Source organism: Bemisia tabaci, chromosome 4 (genome assembly GCF_918797505.1).
Source record: "Bemisia tabaci chromosome 4, PGI_BMITA_v3".
NCBI lineage: Eukaryota > Metazoa > Arthropoda > Insecta > Hemiptera > Aleyrodidae > Bemisia > Bemisia tabaci.
In genome coordinates, this window is record NC_092796.1 from 44,551,563 (window position 1) to 44,571,980 (window position 20,418).

Genomic DNA, 20,418 nt, shown 5'->3' on the forward strand with positions numbered 1-20,418 from the left:
AGTATTAACGTCAAGTTCAAATCATTGTTGAAGAAACATTATTACGAATAAAAGAGGGATTTGTGGATCATAATCGTTCCACACTTTTTTAGAGAAGAAACTATTAAAATCACTCCAAAAGCCAAGTCCGAAATGGGATTAAAAAATGGAGCACTCGTGTTAAGTATACAATCCACGGCAATCATGAGAGCGCTTGTAAGCCAAATTTCGATATTGACTTTTTTAGAAGTTGCTTTACACAGATTTTGTGATAGCGCTATACTGGCCATATAACGCATCCTATTTTTCTCAATTTCATGCAAAATGTGATAATTTTAGCAACTCTTTTTTTCGTCGCTTTAAAAATCTCTCCGTCATGAGCGACGATGTCTGCAACAAAACAATTTCTTATTAACCGCGCTTCAAATGCCGATTTAGGGAGACTGAGACTGTTTTAAAATACGTAGAAAAAAGAAAATGAGTGGTTACTAGAGTGCTGACTATCGTATGATCCCCAGGATCTCTTGTAGCCCCCAGTAATAGATTTCTGGCAGTGCACTGGAAAAAAAAAACACATTGGATCTAGAGTCCATGCAGACTCTTGAAAACATGGACAAGAAAAAATACTCTTGATTCAATCATATTTTAGCTTAAATCAAAAGGAAATCCGCTCAAATTAAGAGGATTGGTCCTTGATTTAAGCAAAAATCCGATTGAATCAAGAGTATTTTTTCTTGTCGATGTTTTTAGGAGTCTGGACTCGCTAGATCCTATGTTTTTTTTTTTTTTTTTTTTTTTTTTTTTTTTTTTTTCAGTGAGTGCCTAAATCGTGGCTGGTAAACGAGACAAGACGGATGGCCAGAACTGACAGAAATCCAGTACCGGCTACCAGATTTCATGGATATCATATAATAATGTAAAATCTGATAACCACACTTACATTATTTTTTACCAGTAAATTTTCGAAAGCTAACACATCATCGGTACCGGCCGAAATTTTTGTTCGAAGTGTCAAGTCGCAAAATGAGAACCTCACTACCATCCACAATTAGGAACACTTTGTCGGCCCAGACCAACCGTGTCGACAAGGACCCGTCGGTGGCCGTCAGAAGCCACGAATCAGGCAATCACGTCGGGAGCCGTTGAAAAAAACCGAACGTCGGCATACCCGCGAGCCGATTGAAGATTACGAACCCTGTCAGGAAAAAAAACAAAAAAACAAGTAAGTAAATAAAGGAAACGCGGCCCGCGGCGGGGGAGGTCGAAGAAGGAGGGGGAGGGGGGGGTTAAGAACACCATAACGCGTTAATGATAGGTCAACGGGACGGGGATAAGGGGCCCGCGGACGGATCAAAATATCAACACGATCTGGGATCGGTAGAGCTGGCTGTCAATACCCCTTCCACCTCCTCGTCCCCCGATCACGCCAGCCACGAAAGTAACAACGGCTATTTATAATCTGAAACCTCGATAAAGACAATTAGAAAAAAGCGGGAGAGGAACTTTACGGAACTTATGTAATTTGTGAAGGAAAGCTCGGCTCGTACAAATGATATAGTTGAGGTTCTGTTTCCGTCCCGCTTCCCCTCCCGGGGAAGCGGGGAACAGTGTCTGTCTCTTATTACCCCTCGCGCGCGAGGGGGTAAAGAGAGAGACGGCGCGGCCCGCTGATTATCAATGGGGGCAGCTTATTGGTCGCGGCTCGGTGTTTTACTAAGTAGGTTGCTGGTCGGAGGCGGGGTGGTGAGGGGGTCGGGGGGAGGTCACGCCCATTCCGGGAGAACTCGTTCCGGGCGGGCCCCTCGCTCTGGCTCCACCTCGCCGCTGCCGCTCCTACGATTTATTATCACGAAAAGTGCCGTCGTGGTCGAGTGTGTGCCTCCACGCAGTCCCCCGCTCGTTTCGTTTGTTTCTTTTGCACCCGACCCGTCTGTTTCCATTGTGCGCCTGTGCGGTTCGCGACGGATAACCTCAACCAGTGAATGTGATTTTCGAGTGCGACTTGGTTGCATCCTCCCCGAACTCTCTCCGTTGTTTTGTTTCTACCCCAATCTGTGTGTGTTCAAGTGATCGGCGTTCTTTCGTCCAGCCTTGAAAACTAACCGCGTGGTGTTCGAAACACGAGGTCATAATCTCGTTTTGCTCCAAAATACTGTGATCTGCGAACAGGAAACTCCGCGAAACTTCGTCTTTACCTGGCCAACACGTGAAATATTGTTCAGATTTGTGTGACTTTAGTCGTAGTGGATTTCGTCTCAATTTGTTTTATGTGTCTCGGCAAAACGGGAAGTGCGCATAATAACCACGTTTTCGAAACTCTCAATCGAGATTGATTACATTCCATCTGAGAGTGTGACTTTACAACGTGTCTTGTAGCACACGGCTTTTTTTAGTTGTTGTGACGTGTGTGGAAATGTTCGAAGCCTGACGTGGACGTTTGAAGATGGGTCACCCGCGGCGTCGCCCAATCCACTCGGATTGAACTATGGTTGACCGTGAACCGAACGAAATAAGGCATCGTTCCCACTCCGACCCGGTTATTTCCCGTTCCGTCCGCCCCATAATGAAGTCCTCCGTGAGCATGTGCAACGTCCACGAAGAGTTCCACAAGGAAGACGACATTTCCAACGGCAGTGACGTCGACAAACGCTTCGAAGACGGCAGCGACTCCGACTCGAACAAAGAAGTCCACTCGGACGAGGAAGACGGCGAGATCAGCGTCGGCTGCCCGTCACCCGTCAACGACTTCTGCAATGACGTCTCGCGCGACGTCCGCAAGTTCAACTCGGACGAAGAAGACACGTCGAGGAGCTCCTCGGCTCTGACGTGCCGAAGACGGCTATCTCTGGAGGAGAGCGAGGACAACGTCGACTACAGCAACGAAGACTACTTCACGCCGCTGAAGAAGCTGAAGATGATGCAGATCGACAAGATGAAGTACGGGATCTCGGACAAGGCCAACATCCAGAAGATCCGGCCGAACAAGCTGGCCCACTCCTTCGTGGACATCCCCAACGAGCTGACCAGGCCGGACGACCTGGTGGAGGACCTGTCCTCGAAGACGGGCTCCAACGGGGTGAAGTCCTTCTCGATCCACGACATCCTCAACCACCACCCCAAGTCCCAAGCCAAAGACAAGAAGGCCGCGACCCAGCCGACGAGGATCGTCCGCCCGTGGGACACGGACGAGGGCTCTTCGGCGTCGTTCCAGCTGGCGCCCCCGCCGGCTCACTGCGGGGCCTTCAGCCTGGCGCCCCCCATGCTCCTGGACCCCAGGTATCATCGGCTGCACGTGCGCCCCAAGTCCGTCGACTTCTGCTCCACCTACGAGTCGTGTAGTAGCGGACGATCCAGCGCCGGCGGCTCCGACTACTGCACGAGTCCGGATATCATCAACTCAACTAGTCCTAATTCAAGTTCCTCCGGGCAGCCCCGTCGGGCCCCCTCGCAACCCCGTAAGCAGTCCTCCAGCGAGGCTAAGTCTGAATGCTCGCCCCTTGAGCTACTCGTCGAGATGACTGCCAAGCCATTCGATAAGATGAAAGGAGAAACCGGACAAGGTTAGTTAATCACCTCAATATATCTAGTTCGCATTGGACTCGATACACGATCAAATTCCCGAACCAATTACCATCAACGTGTCGGGAATCATCAGTCTTAAAATCATTACTTTGCTTAATTTTAAAATGAAAACCTGGCAGAAATGTTTCGTGTGGCAGGAAATAATGAGTGGAGCCAGTCCATTCTGATCAAAATTTGACGGCCCGTCCAATTTTGATCAAAAAGAACTGTTGCATGGGGACCATCAGTCATAATTTGGTCTACTTTGATCAGAATTGGTTCGGAATTTGATCGTGTGTCCAGACCTTGCAGACAATTTTTTGGCGGATAATTACCATACTGCGCTTAGCGAATCGTTAGAGGTGACGGATCATCATTTGCAAATCTATCTTTGTGCAATATCTATCATCTAATGACACTTGTCAAGCCCAAAATTGGTGCGTCATTGAACGAATTTGGAGGCACTATTTTCAGATCTACTTCGCTATATTCCTCACCAAGAACCAAAGTCTGATGTCGTCTGTGCTTTAGAAACTTTTTGCTCTCCGACGAAGGGAGGGGTGCGGTGCACTTTGCGGTCGTGTACAATTACTTAGGTTCAATTTCCTCTTTGGAAGCTATAAAATTCGAGCTCAGTATTAATGCTTATCTTCGTTGCAGCGTTTGAACATTTCCGATATTGTTCTTTTTTTTGTTATTGCAAACGAACTAAAACACCAAAATTTTTAAGTGTATATTTTTGAATGTGTCAAGAAAAATGGTCAGTTTTTCTTTGCAAAAAAAAGCATTAACAGAAATGTGCAACGTTGCAATAAGAGTTTCGCATTTACTGTCGTTAGCAATCATATGGAAAAAAGAAGACATCGGCATTGTTAGAGTTAAAGTTGCTAGAAACTTGAGTGCGACGTCTAAATTTGGAAAAAGCCAGAGTAAACTTTTTATGAAAAAAGATTTAAAAATGTAAAAGGACTCCTTACCTAACTGTTATTGGTATAAGTTAGAGCATTATCGTCTACCAAATGCCGTTTTCTCACCTTAAATATGTGACAATCTACGAGGGTTTTTTATCTGTCGCAAAAAGGGGAGAATTTTCTCTCTTGGAAAAAAAGAAAGTAAAAGACAAGCATGTATCTGCATTAAGGGACCGGCACGGACTTTTTCTCTCTTTTTTTCTAAAGCTAACTACCATCAATGAATCAAAATTGATGTCCTTATAAATCAATCCTGTTAAAAGTGATGGAACTATTTTACTAAATTCCCCAATTGTTTTAAATTCGAAACATAGTTACGATTTTTTTAGCTTCACAAATCAGAGAGTGAACATTGTATTAAGTTTCGAATTTTTTGTTCGTATGAAGAAATTGTTCGAGATTCCTCCTAAAAATGCACGATTGGATTAATTTCAGATCCATACAAATATTGTGTTTTTCCTTCCTTCTTTTCAATTTCATTCTTTTTTCTCAGAAAAGAAAATTTGCTTTTGGTAGCTACAGATTAAATTATGGTCCGGTGATAGAGTCTTTTACACTATAATTTTTTTCCTCTTTTTTTGTATCATTTAAAAATACAGGTTATAGCAATTTCATCAGAACAACACTAGCAAGTAAACAACGCGAAAGAAATAAATTCTCAATAAAAAAATAGAGAAAAAGAAGAGGGGGAAAAAATTACTCAATTGTTGCGAATACAAAGGCCAGTGGAAGCAAACCTTAATATGTAAATCTTCTTTCAAAATTGAATTTGCTTTATTATTCTTTACTTTGGGTATTTAGAGGAAACTTTTCTCGTTATTTCTTTTACTTTTTTATGTTTAATATTCGGTTTTAATCAATACCTCAAAGCATATTTTTTTCTTTTTTATCGTGCTGAACAAACCACAAAACATAAATCTAATATATTACAAATCAGTGTCTTCAAAACTTTCTTAAAGAAAAAATTCCTTAACACCAAAAAAATTGTAGTGCTATGTAAAGTTTACGCATATTTTTTGTCTTTTTTCATCAAATTTAAATCTCAAATACGGTTTTAAATTATCTCAGATCTGTAAAAATTTATTTAGTGAGAAGCTGCGGCTACTTTCTTCAATATTCTCTCATGAAATGTACGAAACAAGAAGAGTTTTGTTTAAATTGTAGGAGTGCTTTTCTTCTAATTTTAGAGCTTGAAAACAAAAACCGAAAAATTCTTGAAAAGAATCTTGTTTCGGTCTTTAACGCGTTTTAAATTAATTTCCTCTGCTTCTTCTTCTCTTTCACATATCGTCGTTTTCAAGACGAAAGAACATAACTACAATTCCTTTTTGCAAAATTGACCCTGCAAATTGCATTTTTTCTTGAAAACTGCTCAGTGAGGTGTCCTTTAATTCATTGCAAAAATCAGTATAATTTTAGACTAAAATATTTCATAGCCATATATCCCTGTGAAGAATTGAATTATCCGAGTGCTTTTAGCGATAGCAGTAAAGTAAAGTTTGTCATGCCCAACATTGAAATCAATGAATTTATTTTTGGAACTGCCTCTCTGCCGCTGACTTCTAAACGATAAAATAGTACGTGGAATAATTCGTAATATTTTACCTCTCCATATTCAGTTCTTGAAGTTCCGTTTTTTGATGATTCTAACTTCGATTCCTTTTATTAAATCATTGCATAACACACTCGAAAAATCCAGCGCAAATTGTCTCGTGGTCATACAAAATACACTGACACTCATACGATATTAAAAATCATCAGATCATAATGTAATGGTTTCTAAACATTATGTATAATTGATAATTTTAGAAATAGATGAAAAAGTACATTCTCGGAGCACCTTAGTAGGAGAAATGATTTAGAGGATAAATACAAGAGATTTTAGAATTTAAGAATCCCTGTGTTTTAGTGGAACTCAACTGATTTGGATTTTTTTTTTTTTTTTTTTTCATAAAAAGTACCAAAAACTCAATAACTTCTTGCACCATAACTTCATAACTTCTTTGATTAAGTAATCATTCCTTTTTTTTTGTACGGGAAGAGAAGTAATTATTTTAGATCGTTATTTCGCATTTTGAAAGATCTTTATTTTACTCCGTTTTAAAAGCTTAGATGCGGTTAACAATGAGCCAGTTCACCATATAAGATAGAAAATAATATAAAGAAATTGTCAATTTAACAGTGAGGTAATACTGTTGTCCAATAATGATTTTCTGATGAATAAACTCTTTTTTTGTCTTCTTTTTTTTTTTTTAAAAAAAAAGAAAAACTTAGGTATGAGTTACTGTGCGTACGTGTCGTATTGTTCGTGTTTCTAACGCCACAGGATCCTTTTTTCTCCACTTTAACTTTATTGGGGAAAAATACACCAGCAACAATGCAATCGAAAGTAGAAATGTTTATTTGATGTATAATTGTTTTTCCGTCAAAATTTTCTATTCCCCGGAGACTGACTAATTACTCACAAGGACGGAGACGTAAAGTTCTATATTGTCCCGATACAAGATCTTCAGCTATAATTCAAAAATTAAAACTAAATGAAAATCTCTCGAGCGTAACATACTGACACATAGCTAATAACGTCCTCTCAAAGTTGCAAGCTTATCTTATTTATATTTTTACCAATTGCGGTTTAATTTCGACTAACAACCTGACCCTTCCTCACTCCATCTTCTCACGTTTTCTTCTCACAACTTTGGCCGACATCCAAAGCATCACCTTCTAATTAAATACAGCATTATTAACGCAAAAACAAAGTGAGATCTAGTTAATTTTCTTTTTTTACACAGTCTCTAACTCACAACAGAATGAAATTGGACTAAATATAAAGTCTTCACAGCTGTCGTCCGAAGCGATTTATTTCGTTACAAATTTTCTCAGGGGTCTCTCTCCCAACTTAAAATGAGTCTCTTTTTGGACCATAGTTCCATTGTACTTAACCTGCTTAACCTGTACGCAGACTATAGTTGTATCAGAACGAGTCTATGCTTTCGTGGTTTGTAACTCTTTTCTCATAGAGAATTAACCATAAAGCAATTTTTTCTATCTAGAGAGCCTTCCTCACGTCCTTTCAAACTCTAAAAATATATTCAATTTTTTTACGCAATATTCTTAGTTAACAAACGCATTGAATTGTTTGCCTAAAAAAGGTTTTTCGATTACCGTTCTCTATTTATATACTATTTTGCCGATTTCTTAATCAAAGTAATACGCAAGTATACTCATCTCTATAATATGTCAGGTTGTTTTTTGTAGTAAATTTTGAACAATCCCAAAACGCTTTGTCTCATGATACGTTCTTACGTCCAGTAACAAAACATAATGGTGGAAAGAATTAAAATATAGTTAATAGGATACAAGAAATGGTCATAAACGCAAATAAATAACCCAACTTTACATTCCAAAAGTTTCGGTGAAAATCGCTCTCCCGTTTTTAGAAAAATAAAAATAAATCAAAAACTTAACACGACGCATTTCACTGATTCGCTCTCCACCCCCTTAAATATTTTCTTCTGTTCAACCCTCTTGAGCCCCGATTCCCCTTTTTTTAAATTCATTTTTCTATATTATCTGTTCTGTGGTAAAAAAAAAACAAAAAGCAAAAAAAAAAAAAAAAAAAAAAAAAAAAAAAAAACAGTAGCATAAATAGAGAAATCGTCATCAATGAAACTGAATAACTTTGTACCGTTGTCATTTAATTAAATACCTATAAATCTAAATGGAAACTCGGACAGTTTACAAATATTTACTTCTCATAGCATTACTTTTCACTCGGAGGTACCACATCTCACCCCTTCATTTGAAAATACATGACTTCAAAAGATTCTATTTGTTGAAAAACCTAACATGCCTTCCGGCTGATCAAAAGTCAATATTTTGTAGTACATGCCCATTTTAGTTCTCTGCAATTAATTATTAAAAGTAAAATTTTGACGATTTCACTCTATCACAAAAGTCACAATTTTACTAGCGGGGTCGTCAGTCAAATTATGGCGACTTTATATGCATCATTTTTTACAAAATGTCACTAGGATATGTTAGTTGGTTTAAGAAAGAACTGACGTGACTTAAAATTATTATTGGTACGCGTGAATTGATTTTGGAATCGTTGCATTTATTAGTTGAACAATAGAAAATTAGAGATTCTCATAGTTATTCAAATATTTTTATGAACAACGGAAGAGAAGTGGACCATGCATAAAACAATGAAATAACGCCGCAGGAGTGCTCCCTAAACCCATAAATTTAGAGACAGTTCTGGTTCCCGCTGAAAAATTGATAACTCATCAAATCTTTTTGAATTAAACAGAGTTAAGACATTTTTAAAACCATATAATCGCGATTGGGTATTTGTATCGAGAAATGATCGTGTTGATATCGACAAATTTAGAATTTTGCGTCTTCGGTGATGTGTATTTAACTTTACGGTAGTAAATTTTAGTCATTATTTGACTAGCAAGACCCTCTAATTTCTCACTACCTACTAAAAAAGGATGAATCTAGAACAAAGAAACCTATTCAATATTAAGGCAGAAGAAATTAATTTACACATTTACTGCAATGCACGAACTCATTCTTGATCATACAACTATTGCTGCATGAAGGATGTTTACTGGCCTAATTCTAAAAATTGAAGGCGAATTAAATATGTAATTATAACTTTCTCAATCCTCTTGTGTCAACAATGCCTCCCTCTAAATTTTCTATCATAAAAAGACAATGGTGAAAATTACCTCCATGTATCGTTCCCAAAAATCTTCAGAAGCTCAACTAGAGGTTTCCTTTCCAGGGTCTCCGAAAAACGGAGTAACTTTTTGTTAACCTCATTTGAATTTTACAAGGGGTCATTATGAAGAGCCCTTCCCATGCTCTGAGAACATTGCGTGCCAATAGCGTTTCATATTAGACGGCAGCCAGTGGTTATCGTCAACGAAACAAGGCAAAAACTGAGGCAAGAGATTAAGGCAAAATCCTGAGGCAAATACTCAGAGTTGGAATCGGCATGGAGGAAACCGAGTAATTAGCCGCTAATTATACACGCAGACGCCGATGGAAACAGCGGAGGATCTAGATCCCGATCACCAGATAGTGGGAACTCTCCCCCGCAATGTTCAAAGCGCGCTCTAGTTTAATTAAATGTACTTAAAGCCGTAATTTCAATTTATAATCACGTGATCGCTAGCTCCTCGCCCCTAACGCTTTGAAAGCGTCCGGTATTTCGTCTGTCTTTGAGTGCTTGAGCCCGAAAAAATTGTTTCAAGAATATTTTGTTGGAACTGAAATGGAATTTTCTTGATCAAAAGAGACAGTTTTCGAAGTGAAGAATTTGTATTTAATTTAAATCTGAGTTTTTAATTTTTATTTCAATTCGAAGAAAATTAAATTTTTTTATAGATGACAAAATTCCATCTCCTTGAACTAAAGAAAGATACTCATTTGGATTAAACAAACATTCTTTCCCTCGAAACAATTGTCTTTCCTTTAAAACAATGTCTTTAAATCAAAGATAATTTTATTTTAATTTCAAAATACATGCTTCAACTACTTTTTTCAGTGCTCTTTCTAGATTAAGAGGAAGAATTTGCGGATCGTGGCGTCAAAAAAGAGCACTCTTAAGTAAGATTCAAAAGTTGCAAAGCTCATCAGTGATGGCTTACGAAAAAATATCGAGGACTTTTAAGTTTTCCAAAAAATATTTTCTTTGCATATTTAACCCCAGTTAAGTAATATTTCCGTCCCGGGCGTCACGTAACTTGGCGGAAATCTGATAACGCAAGTTGAGACTAATCTGTCAGCAAATCGTGCAATTTTATCAGAGGCTTTTAGGATGTCCTCGTGAGGGGAGATTGCAAGCTCCAAGAGTCTCATTTTTAACCCATAAAATGATCAAATAATAGTCTCTCTACACATCAAGCCATGTTATAAATTGAAGTTCCAATTTTACAGTTCTTTAGAAATACTTCCTCAAGCTACTGTTATAAATGTTCACACACATTTTTTTGTTAATAAATGAGCCATGCAATTGCATCAGCAGCGATGAGACTTGGTCATCATCTTTGCGAGCAGGATGGTTTCATATTTTTCGAAGACCACGTGAAGACAGTCATAATCCAACCCTTCGATTTCTTCTTTTTCTCTCTGTATCTCTCATTTCTCACTTTCTCACTTAAAAAAGCTTATAATCAAGCCCTTTGCTGCAAGGCTTTCAGCAATCGGAGTGGGTAAGATAAAAGAATGATGAAAAAATAACAAAAACGGAAATAATGCAAAAAATATTGATTAAGCGAAAGTGGTCCGGTGAAATTCGTCCCTGACGTGCTCTTTGTTTTTTGCAGGGATCGTGAAAACCTTCTAATTCCATATTTCCTTTTTGCTGGAGTCGATCCGTAAAATCCTTGCTCCATAAATCAAGAGGAAATAATGCCAGTGGCGCTTATTCTACCTACCGCGAAGCACCACAATCATCTTAAAGAAAGTGTCTTTAATTCTTTGTCATTATAACACTACCCGGCGCCTTTGATACGGAGTATTTTCAAAACCTCGCGGAAAGAAGGCGAGAAAAATGGTCGTGTCAAGGCAAGATCTCTACCCAAAAAAGGTCGGTTTGAGGCAACAAAAAGGTCGCTTGGACACGAATAAGGTGGCATAAAAATAAAAACAAAACACCGAGAGCAAGCGAGAAAAATGAATTGATAGGGTGAAAAAATTGACGGAGTTAATCGAGGGTCCACATTCGACGGACAGTAGGTAGGTTCCTAGCTAGATTCCGAACCTTTTTAACAGCTATCCGTTGTATCCATCGTCCATGTCCAGTATCGTCTTTCTTCTCGCACATGCCCGTGTTTGTTGGTTTCGTTTTCATTTTCAACAAAAGATACTGTAAAATGGTGTCGAATTGTTTATATTATCAATGCAAAGATTAAGGTACTTGTAGAAAGAGTTTGAAATCTGTTTTGAGAATTAAGTTAATACTCTGATCATTATGTTTACTTGCTGGTGCCGATAAAATATCCCAAACTTTGATCTCGTGACATTGAAAAATTTAGAACCTTTAATCGCTGCAAAGTTCGACAAAAAGTAAATGAATTTGGAAACATATATCGACTGCCGTAATGGCATATAGTGAACCGATATAAATGTGAGCTCATTTAATTTCAAGTTTACCTCGGTAAAATTCATAAGGCTTTTCCTGAGGAAATTTGCACCAATTTGGCGCCTCGGCGTCAACTTCGATCGCTTGAAAACGTTTAATTTAGACTCATGTTGTCATTTTCCAAGGTTTGGTTTTAAACATGTTTTCGTTCAGGAGATCATACTAAGAGTAACTTGGTATCACTTTACCTAATTTCACCTCTTTGCGACCCTCTAAAAGCGTACAGACTACAGAGAACAGTGTTTAGAAATATGTCTGCAAAAAAAAATTGGTCAAGTTTTTTAGGCGTTTCTTTCACCCATGCGGATGCTTCAAAAATTATAGCTGTTTTTTTTCAAATACCTATCAATTTCGATCGGCAAATATTAGAATTTTGATTTTGCATACATTCGAGAATGCAACGATCAAAAGTAATCATTAAAAGAGGTTACTTCGGTGGCTTCCTCATGCGTCAAAGCGCATCAAAAAATGTATCAAACATCCTTTAGAAAAACGTTTACCGCGAACTATCAGGATGATTTAAAGGGGGTTGAATGTGCTCCAATAACTCCAAATTACTTCTATTTTGATCCCTTAACCCAACAGAAAAATTTCGAGTACCAAAACCGTAAAAAACCAGGGTAAGTCTCTTTATTTTTGGGTCTCCCGCGACAGCCTCCATGGGGTCATTCTCAACAGGAAAGTTGAGGATGTCGAGAGAAGCTCCATCTTCTTCGGAGGCTGGTCATTGCTGGATCCAAAAAAGAGAGGGCCCGAATCCCCCTGAGCCGCCCTCCACGGCGAGAGAATCCACCGCGCACGGGCGCACGGGGCCCAAGAGAATGGTCGTGAATGGAAGAGGAGGGGGCACGCTGAGGGGGCAGCGCAGCGCGGGGCAAGTAGGGGAGGGAGGATGAAGTTATTAGCCGGGCTCTTTGAGACCACACACCTTTGACTGGCTCTGAGACTACCAATTAGGTAATGTGCCGACTCCTTTCAAGTCGCCGGCCAGCTCCGCCAGATGGCAGCGGAAATCCGACCGATTTCCCACGATCCGATGAGAAACGCAGGAGATCTGGCAGCGGCGACTGCGGCGTCCGTCGGCCGGACCAGCGCGGCGATCGCAGCGCGGCCAGCCGTAATTTATGTTACTTAGCTGCATTTCCATACGCGTATATCATATTTTGTATTACTCTACCCCTTGGCTTCCACCCAGGGGTGGGGGAGCCCGAGATGCGTGCCGTTGCGTTTGCGTTTACGTCGCATTGTTTAGGCCAACAAATTGCGAATTGCGAATTGCGAAGGCCGATTTGCGAGTGAACTTTTCCTAGAGCGAAGAGAGAGAGGTACTTCTTATTGAGCCACTGTTATGACACTAGTCATGATGAACACATTGGGACTAAAGGCCCTTCCTAATTTCTAGAGTACCTGTACAGCGAGAGTATAGACAGGTGTGAAACTCCGAAAATCCATCAGGCCTCCCTGATGGCACACTCAAGAGAGCGTGTTGTGAATTCCCAGACCCGGGTTGAGCTTGGATCCCACAGGCAACTAAACTAACTCCGTGACAGTGCGTAGAGTATCACAGAAATTGAAGGCGCCCCAAGCCCATATCGTGCTTCGATAGGTCAATACCCATCAAACTTTCGTCATGCTGTGCATATTAATGCGATTTATCGAAAGAACCGCTCGCTTTCCGGCGATTAGAATACCACTCAGACCTATATGGATGTACTGTGTTGCTCTAAACATTCTAGTATTTCAAAGTCTCACCGAGTGATAAAAAAACGTAATGAAGTTATTAAAAAATACTCTCTCTGGAATTTGCAGACGAGATACCGAGAGCTATATGATGATGAGTTTACCAAGAATAGCAATGCATTTTTCCTAGGAAAAAAATAATATCTTGATAATACAAGCGGTGCAGGAAAGTTAAAGTATGAGGAAAGAAAAAAAAATCTACATTTACGCAAAGCATGCCATAAAGATACCTGTTTTTCTACACAGAATCGTTGATTTAAATCATATCCTATATGCCAGTGTGCCTATATGGTCAGTTTCCTTCAAATTTGTGTGATACCAGACACTTATCTGAGATTCAAAATTTTTACATCAGTCTCGCGGGTAATACAAACTGCGTCAACAAATTGAACAAGCTTCGATTAAAATGCAGATAAGTGCTCGTCATGTACCTAGCGTAACATGTTTTTCTTACAGAAGACTGACTTGTGCTCCAATCTTCCAAGAAGTTTTTCGAAAATCTAATGAGATTTTGAAAAAATAATAATCATCGTTACCAAGCAGAACATTTCTGTGTCTAAAATAATGGATGATTTTAACTTTTTTACAGGTTATAGCAGGGAAAAGGGGAGAACGAGGGACTCTAGATCAGGCAAAATACTGTTATATTGTGGTAAAAACAAAGTTAGCGAGAAAACGGAGAGAGAACAGTTTTCAACTGGATATTGAACGCAACTTCCCCGCAGTAAAATTTTAATCCTAACCATGAACGCAGGTTATCACCTATCCCATTAACTTTAATTACACCACTATCACACTCTTGCCGGTCGCGAATCTATAGTTACGCACTTTAACCTCAATTTACCCCCATTACCAGCATATTTACATCAGCCGGAAAAAAGATCACTTAGTAAAAACCAAGCCCCGCCCCCCACAAAATGGCCTCCACCGTCGGCCAGTAAACAAGTTTCACCCAACTCGCTTTTATTGGCGTTTTAAAATCGGCAGGGTAAATAACCAAGTTGAAACAACTTAAAGTGGGCTGATAATGCCGAACAAAGTAAAATTGCTTCGATAAAACGCTCTGATAGGTCGTGCGCCGTAGCGGGGAGACATTATTAGTTATAATTATTCCCGATCGAGGCGCGCTAAACGACAGAATCAGGTAATTAAAGTGGTTTTATGACTGTTTAAAAGCCATTTAAAAATTAGTCTTTGGGAGTTGGCCTGTCTAATGACTGTATTCAGAACCGAAAAGCCTTGACGGTGTGTTTGAGCAGTGTTTATTTTACAACGCTCAATTTAAATCTCCGAGTCGCTGTCGTAAAAATAATGCATGACACTGGCCTTAGATCGCTGTAATTAGCCGGGCTGCCCGCCGGATTGTTTGTACAATCTCGTGAAAGGATCTCCTTAGCAAAGGTTAATTTTTTTCATTTCAGCCGCGACGATTAATAACGTTCTTATTCTAATAATATTTACTAGCTGCTTTGCAATCGGAACTTGATTTTCGGCGCGTGCTTTACGCAATCGAGCGTCTTGCTCAAAGCCGATGATCGAATTCTATACTTTTTTGTATGGTACCATGGTGCGATGCTAGAGAGGATCAAAAGTATAGTTTTTGACTTCTTTTCAGGGGATGGAGGTATACTTTATTTAAAAATTAATATTGACATTTACGAAAAAAAGGATTGTTTCTCAGAGGAAAATTACTTTTTTATCAACAGAAGTATCCTTTTCAAAAGAAATATTGGTTTTTCTTTTCTTTTCACTCATAGCGCAAGTATATACTACTTATTAATAATCGTGGAAAAGGAAAAAAAAAGAAATTTCATTGAAGTAATTGTTCTTTCTTCTCCTCTGTTTCCTCAAATATTCATTCGAACTAATTTACTTACGCTCATCGCGTACTTACATGCAAAAATTGTATCTAAGTTTTTTGTGTGAGCAATAATCTTCCATAAAATCAATATCCTTTCTATGATAGGATCATAGAGGGTCCTCGGTTAACACTCGGTGCTGCAGAAATCATATTCAACTCTTTAAAAGCAGCAAGACAAAGAAACTGAGAATGAGGAGAAAAACTCAATTTTTAAGAGTTTTATTTTAAATAATATAATAATATTAAGCTGCCTCCGATTGTTTGTTCAGAACAGACATGGAAGTAAGCGAATCGGGAAAAATTGGGAACACATTCTTCATCTAATGTAAAATTGATGGAGCCTTTAGCTGAACAAGCTGAATAAGCCACGTTCTTTTTGATGACTATCATATTGATTACATTTTGCGATAAAGAACCACAATCTCTGGCTCTTTCATAAAAGCACATATCTGCACAAGAAAACCAATCCCTGGTAAAAATTGGCAGTAGAATCTGTGTTCCAAAATACCATAGACTTACAGCCGGCTGTAAGATTTCCAATAGCTTCTATAGCCGGCTACACAATTTCTTATAGCCGATGGCGATTAAGCAACAGCTAGGCGATAAAGTGTATGCTAAACGTTACTAATTATGGATGTCAGGAATTAGTGAGTTCTTGGACTACTGCTCTCTTTTGGAGCCGTAGTATCTTGATTTATTTTGCGAGGAAAGCTCCGTACTTTTAATGGATGCCTGCCATTCCTAGTATATTAGAGCGCCTTCAGTTTCGTATGATGCTGTGCAATACCTCTGGTGTGAAATAGTTGCTTCAAGCGCCGTGGCACGCCGCGGCGCGGCAGGCGGGCAGCCAGCGCGAAACGAGCATTAGCGCCTACAAACCTAACAGGGATACTTCACGCGTTGCGCAATGCGTGAAGTTTCACTGTTAGGTTTGTAGGCGCCAGTGCGTCGCCGCTCCGCTCTGTGTTCGGCTCTAATATTTAATCTGGCGGAGTCAGCGTTATTCAACTATTGATTTTGGAATGTATGCACATCCTGTATGGATTATTATTCTCATTTCAATTGATGAAAAAAAAAATATGTATTAAAGAAAAATATAATGTGTGTTTTGTAAATATTAAGGTGGTTCCGTATCAAGTTTAATGATTTCCAAAGTACACAAATTACTACACAATTTCCTATAGCCTTTTATAATCGATGGCGAAAATGCAACAGCCAGGCGATAAAGTGTAAAGCCCGGCGATAGGAATTATAGCCCGGCTGCATAATTTTTTTATCGCTTCGTATAGCCCGGCCGTATAATTTTCTCCGCATTCTACAGCCAGCAATATGATTTTCTGTAGCCTTCTTTAGCCTGCTTTAAAAATTCCTATTGTATTTTGAAACGCAGCTCTTATCGCCAATTTTCACCAGGGATGGCATGTATGTTGTCTCTAAAATGAGACAGAAATAGTGGTTCCTTATCGCAAAATGTATAATCCATATGCAAACCATTCCTTTAGACCGCGCGGTAAACAAATTGCGGCTACTAACGAGAAGAATAACAAGCTCTGTAACGCATTGTTTGAATTTCAGTCATTACATGAAGATAAGACACTCTTCATATTTCCATTCTATTCAATTGTCTTTGTTTCTGTTTGGCGTTAACATTCATGATCTGAATCCACGAAAATCGGCCGTTTGAGGCAGGACTCAGCTCCAATATTCCCCGTATCTATCTATCTATTTGGCGTTAACATTCATGATCTGAATCCACGAAAATCTGCCGTTTGAGGCAGGAGTCAGCTCCAATATTCCCGGTTTCGGAAACGGAGAAAAAGGCCGCGGATTCGGACTTGGGAGCGAGAGAGATGGAGGAGATAACGGCTAATCGCAGCTCGAAAGGAGGCCTGCTATTAATGAGGAGGCATGACGCAGGTCTGTTACGATAATAACGAAGCGAAATTGGAGTTGATGAGGGGGCAAGGGGCGAGATTTCTGGACAGATAGTGCAGAAATCATAACTCATGGCGGTCTAGATGGAGGATGAAGATATCGAGGCGATTGTCCCGGCGTTACGCCCCGGACAATGGGGTATGTATCAATTACTGGCAGCGTCGAGTTGATGCCGCCGCCGCGCCATGGTGTGGGTGCAGGGGCCCCAGATGGCCCCTCGCCGGGCCCCGAGTTTTCAAATTCGTTCGCTGCTCCACAATTTTTTCCTCGCTTCGTGTCCAGCGCTGATCGCTTGTGCCCGGGAATCCAGCAGCTCAGCACGCTCCACGATTCCATCCGCTCCCTCCACGGTTGCCAAGAATGCGCCCATCTTCCTCCTCGTAATACCCCGCCCTGGAAAAAAAAACGGCCGTGGAAGTCGTACTTATGGGCTACACAGACATACCGTCCGTGTTCCGAGCTCAGAAGCCAAAAGTTTCGGGCGTAGCACCCACAACAATCGAAGCTACGGCTCCAGCACCCGGAACTTTCGACTTCTGAGCCCGTAACGGACGGTATGTCTATGTAGCCCGTAATTTTTATTTCCAGTGCGAGTGATTTTAAATCAGTGAATCACCCGTGCTTAGACCTTCATTGTTCATTTTCAAGGGGTGTCCTTTGGGGTTTTTTTCATTTTTAAGGATAGACAGGATTCCTGGCGGTTTGGAAAACTTGAAATTGTCCGGGAGTAAAGCGTCTTGGAAACCCGGAAAAGTCATGAAAGTTTCTTAAAAAAAGGGAAAAATCAAAGAATTTTTAACCAGCGATGGAGAATTTGCTCGAAAACGTTTATTGCTGCATCTGCATGAGTGTACTCAACGAGCTGCGTTCGCAGTATTTTTAGGTAGATTTCGAAGAAATATCTACCTATTGCAGACGGTACGACCTCGTAATTTTCCGGAATTTTCGCTCAAAGAGCATGGATCCTGAAGCCCTGAGTTGAAAAATGTGGGTCATAAAAAAGTACGATATATATATATATATATATATATACGTATATATATAACTGGGATCTAACGAACCTTTGCGACCGTTTTTTTCCGGAACTATCCGTACGATCAAAACGAAACTAAGCATGGTTCTTCACTGCTATGAGGTCTAGATCAAGTTTCCTTTTTCGTGAAAATCGGTCCACCCCTTATCCGGAAAATCTCAAGTCCAAAGGGGGATGATTTTTCAAACTCGTCCGATCTTAGTCGGCGATACGTCAAAAAACTCGTCTCGTCGTGGCCTTCAAAACAACCTATGTTCACCTACCCTCTAAAACCACCCCTTATCCGGAAAATCTCAAGTCCAAAGGGGGATGATTTTTCAAACTCGTCCGATCTTGGTCGGCGATACGTCAAAAAACTCGTCTCGTCGTGGCCTTCAAAACAACCTATATTCATCTACCCTCTAAAACCACCTCTTATCCGGAAAATCTCAAGTCCAAAGAGGGATGATTTTTCAAACTCGTCCGATCTTGGTCGGCGATACGTCAAAAAACTCGTCTCGTCGTGGCCTTCAAAACAACCTATATTCATCTACCCTCTAAAACCACCTCTTATCCGGAAAATCTCAAGTCCAAAGAGGGATGATTTTTCAAACTCGTCCGATCTTGGTCGGCGATACGTCAAAAAACTCGTCTCGTCGTGGCCTTCAAAACAACCTATATTCATCTACCCTCTAAAACCACCCCTTATCCGGAAAATCTCAAGTCCAAAGGGGGATGATTTTTCAAACTCGTCCGATCTTGGTCGGCGATACGTCAAAAAACTCGTCTCGTCGTGGCCTTCAAAACGACCTATATTCACCTACCCTCTAAAACCACTCATTATCCGGAAAATCTCAAGTTCAAGGGGGACGATTTTCCAACCTGTCAGGCTCATTAGGCGCAAGTGTTTTCATAGAAACGATTAGTCGAAATCTACCTTTCGTTTCCACTGTGGCTGGAAAGCGTTTTTTTTATAATTTTTTCCGATATGGGAAATGTAGAAAAATAGATTATCAAGTGAGAAAATCTGCCGCCTTGTCACGTCATCAGACGGCATTTCCAATGTTAAAAAAATGCATTTTAGCATATCAGGTATTTCGTCGTATGTCCTGTAATAATTATTTCTTTTAGAAACCAAAGATATTCTCATGCTCAGCTCTATCATTAGTTCTTCTTAAACATGAAATTCATAAAATTTTAGACACCTGCAAATTGTCAATTAAGTTCATTTATTTTCATCACTTTTACGAGAAATTCATGGCCATAAAATAGCCTGCAAATCAATTGGGAATAGGGGGCTCCAAGGGGCGGTTCACTTTGAAAGGGGGACCCGAGAAATCGATAGACGGCTAAGAAAGGAAGTAATAGCGTGTACAGGCGAGCTTTCTTTTCTTTGTTACCCTTAGTTACGTTTAAAACAACACGCAATCATTTCAAGCTCTCATTAGACATTAATAGTTGCAGTCGGAACTTCCCCTTCCCCCTCCGGGATCCTCTTCCCCACTCCGCGCTGAAGCTTTGTATCGCAATGTCAGTCAATCCCTTGTTAAACATCAAAGTTCCTGCTGAAACTCGCCTTTAAATGGTGATTCGGACGCTTTTCTTCCAATCCATCGACTTATCTCTCAAAAGAGGAGTACACTGGAAAAAAAACACATTGAATCTAGAGTCCAGACTCTTACAAACATCGACAAGAAAAAATACTCTTGAATCAGATTTAAGCTGAAATCAAGAACCAAGCCTCTTAATTTGAGCGGATTTCCTTTTGATTTAATTTAAATCTGGTTGAATCAAGAGTCCTTTTTCTTATCAATGTTTTCAAGAGTCTGGACTCTAGATCCAATGTGGTTTTTTCCAGTGCACTAACACAGCACACGGTCATAAACCCGAGGAGCAAAACAGTGGTGAGATGTTTTTAATAAAGACGATACTACCGCGGTGGATAGGAAGAACAAGCTCATTACACGTTGGGAACATTAAGCTCCTTTGGGGCTCGGAGGCGAGCGGCGAGCCGCTACTAGCGCCATACTCGGGCGAACATCAAGTGATTACACGCAGCGCCGCTCAACCACCGTGTAAAGATGACCGCTCAAAATTTTGAAACAATAAAGATGCCACGCTGCGCCGAGCCGGCTCTGATAGAGATATTTAATAGAGCGGCTATCACACCGCCAGCAAATGAAGATAAATTGAGATGCGCCCGTCT

The 20,418-nt window shown here is 40.1% G+C and overlaps 1 protein-coding gene across 1 annotated transcript in view; it reads left to right on the forward strand.

The window, feature by feature from the left end:
- The first annotated feature begins 1,842 nt into the window (after positions 1-1,842).
- Positions 1,843-20,418, forward strand: part of LOC109038001 (uncharacterized) — an 86,719-nt gene continuing 68,143 nt past the window's right edge. Inside the window, exon 1 of the mRNA XM_019052909.2 lies at positions 1,843-3,539. Coding sequence (XP_018908454.2) covers positions 2,465-3,539 — 1,075 coding nt within the window. The 5' untranslated portion in view covers positions 1,843-2,464. The remainder of the gene's footprint in view (positions 3,540-20,418) is intronic.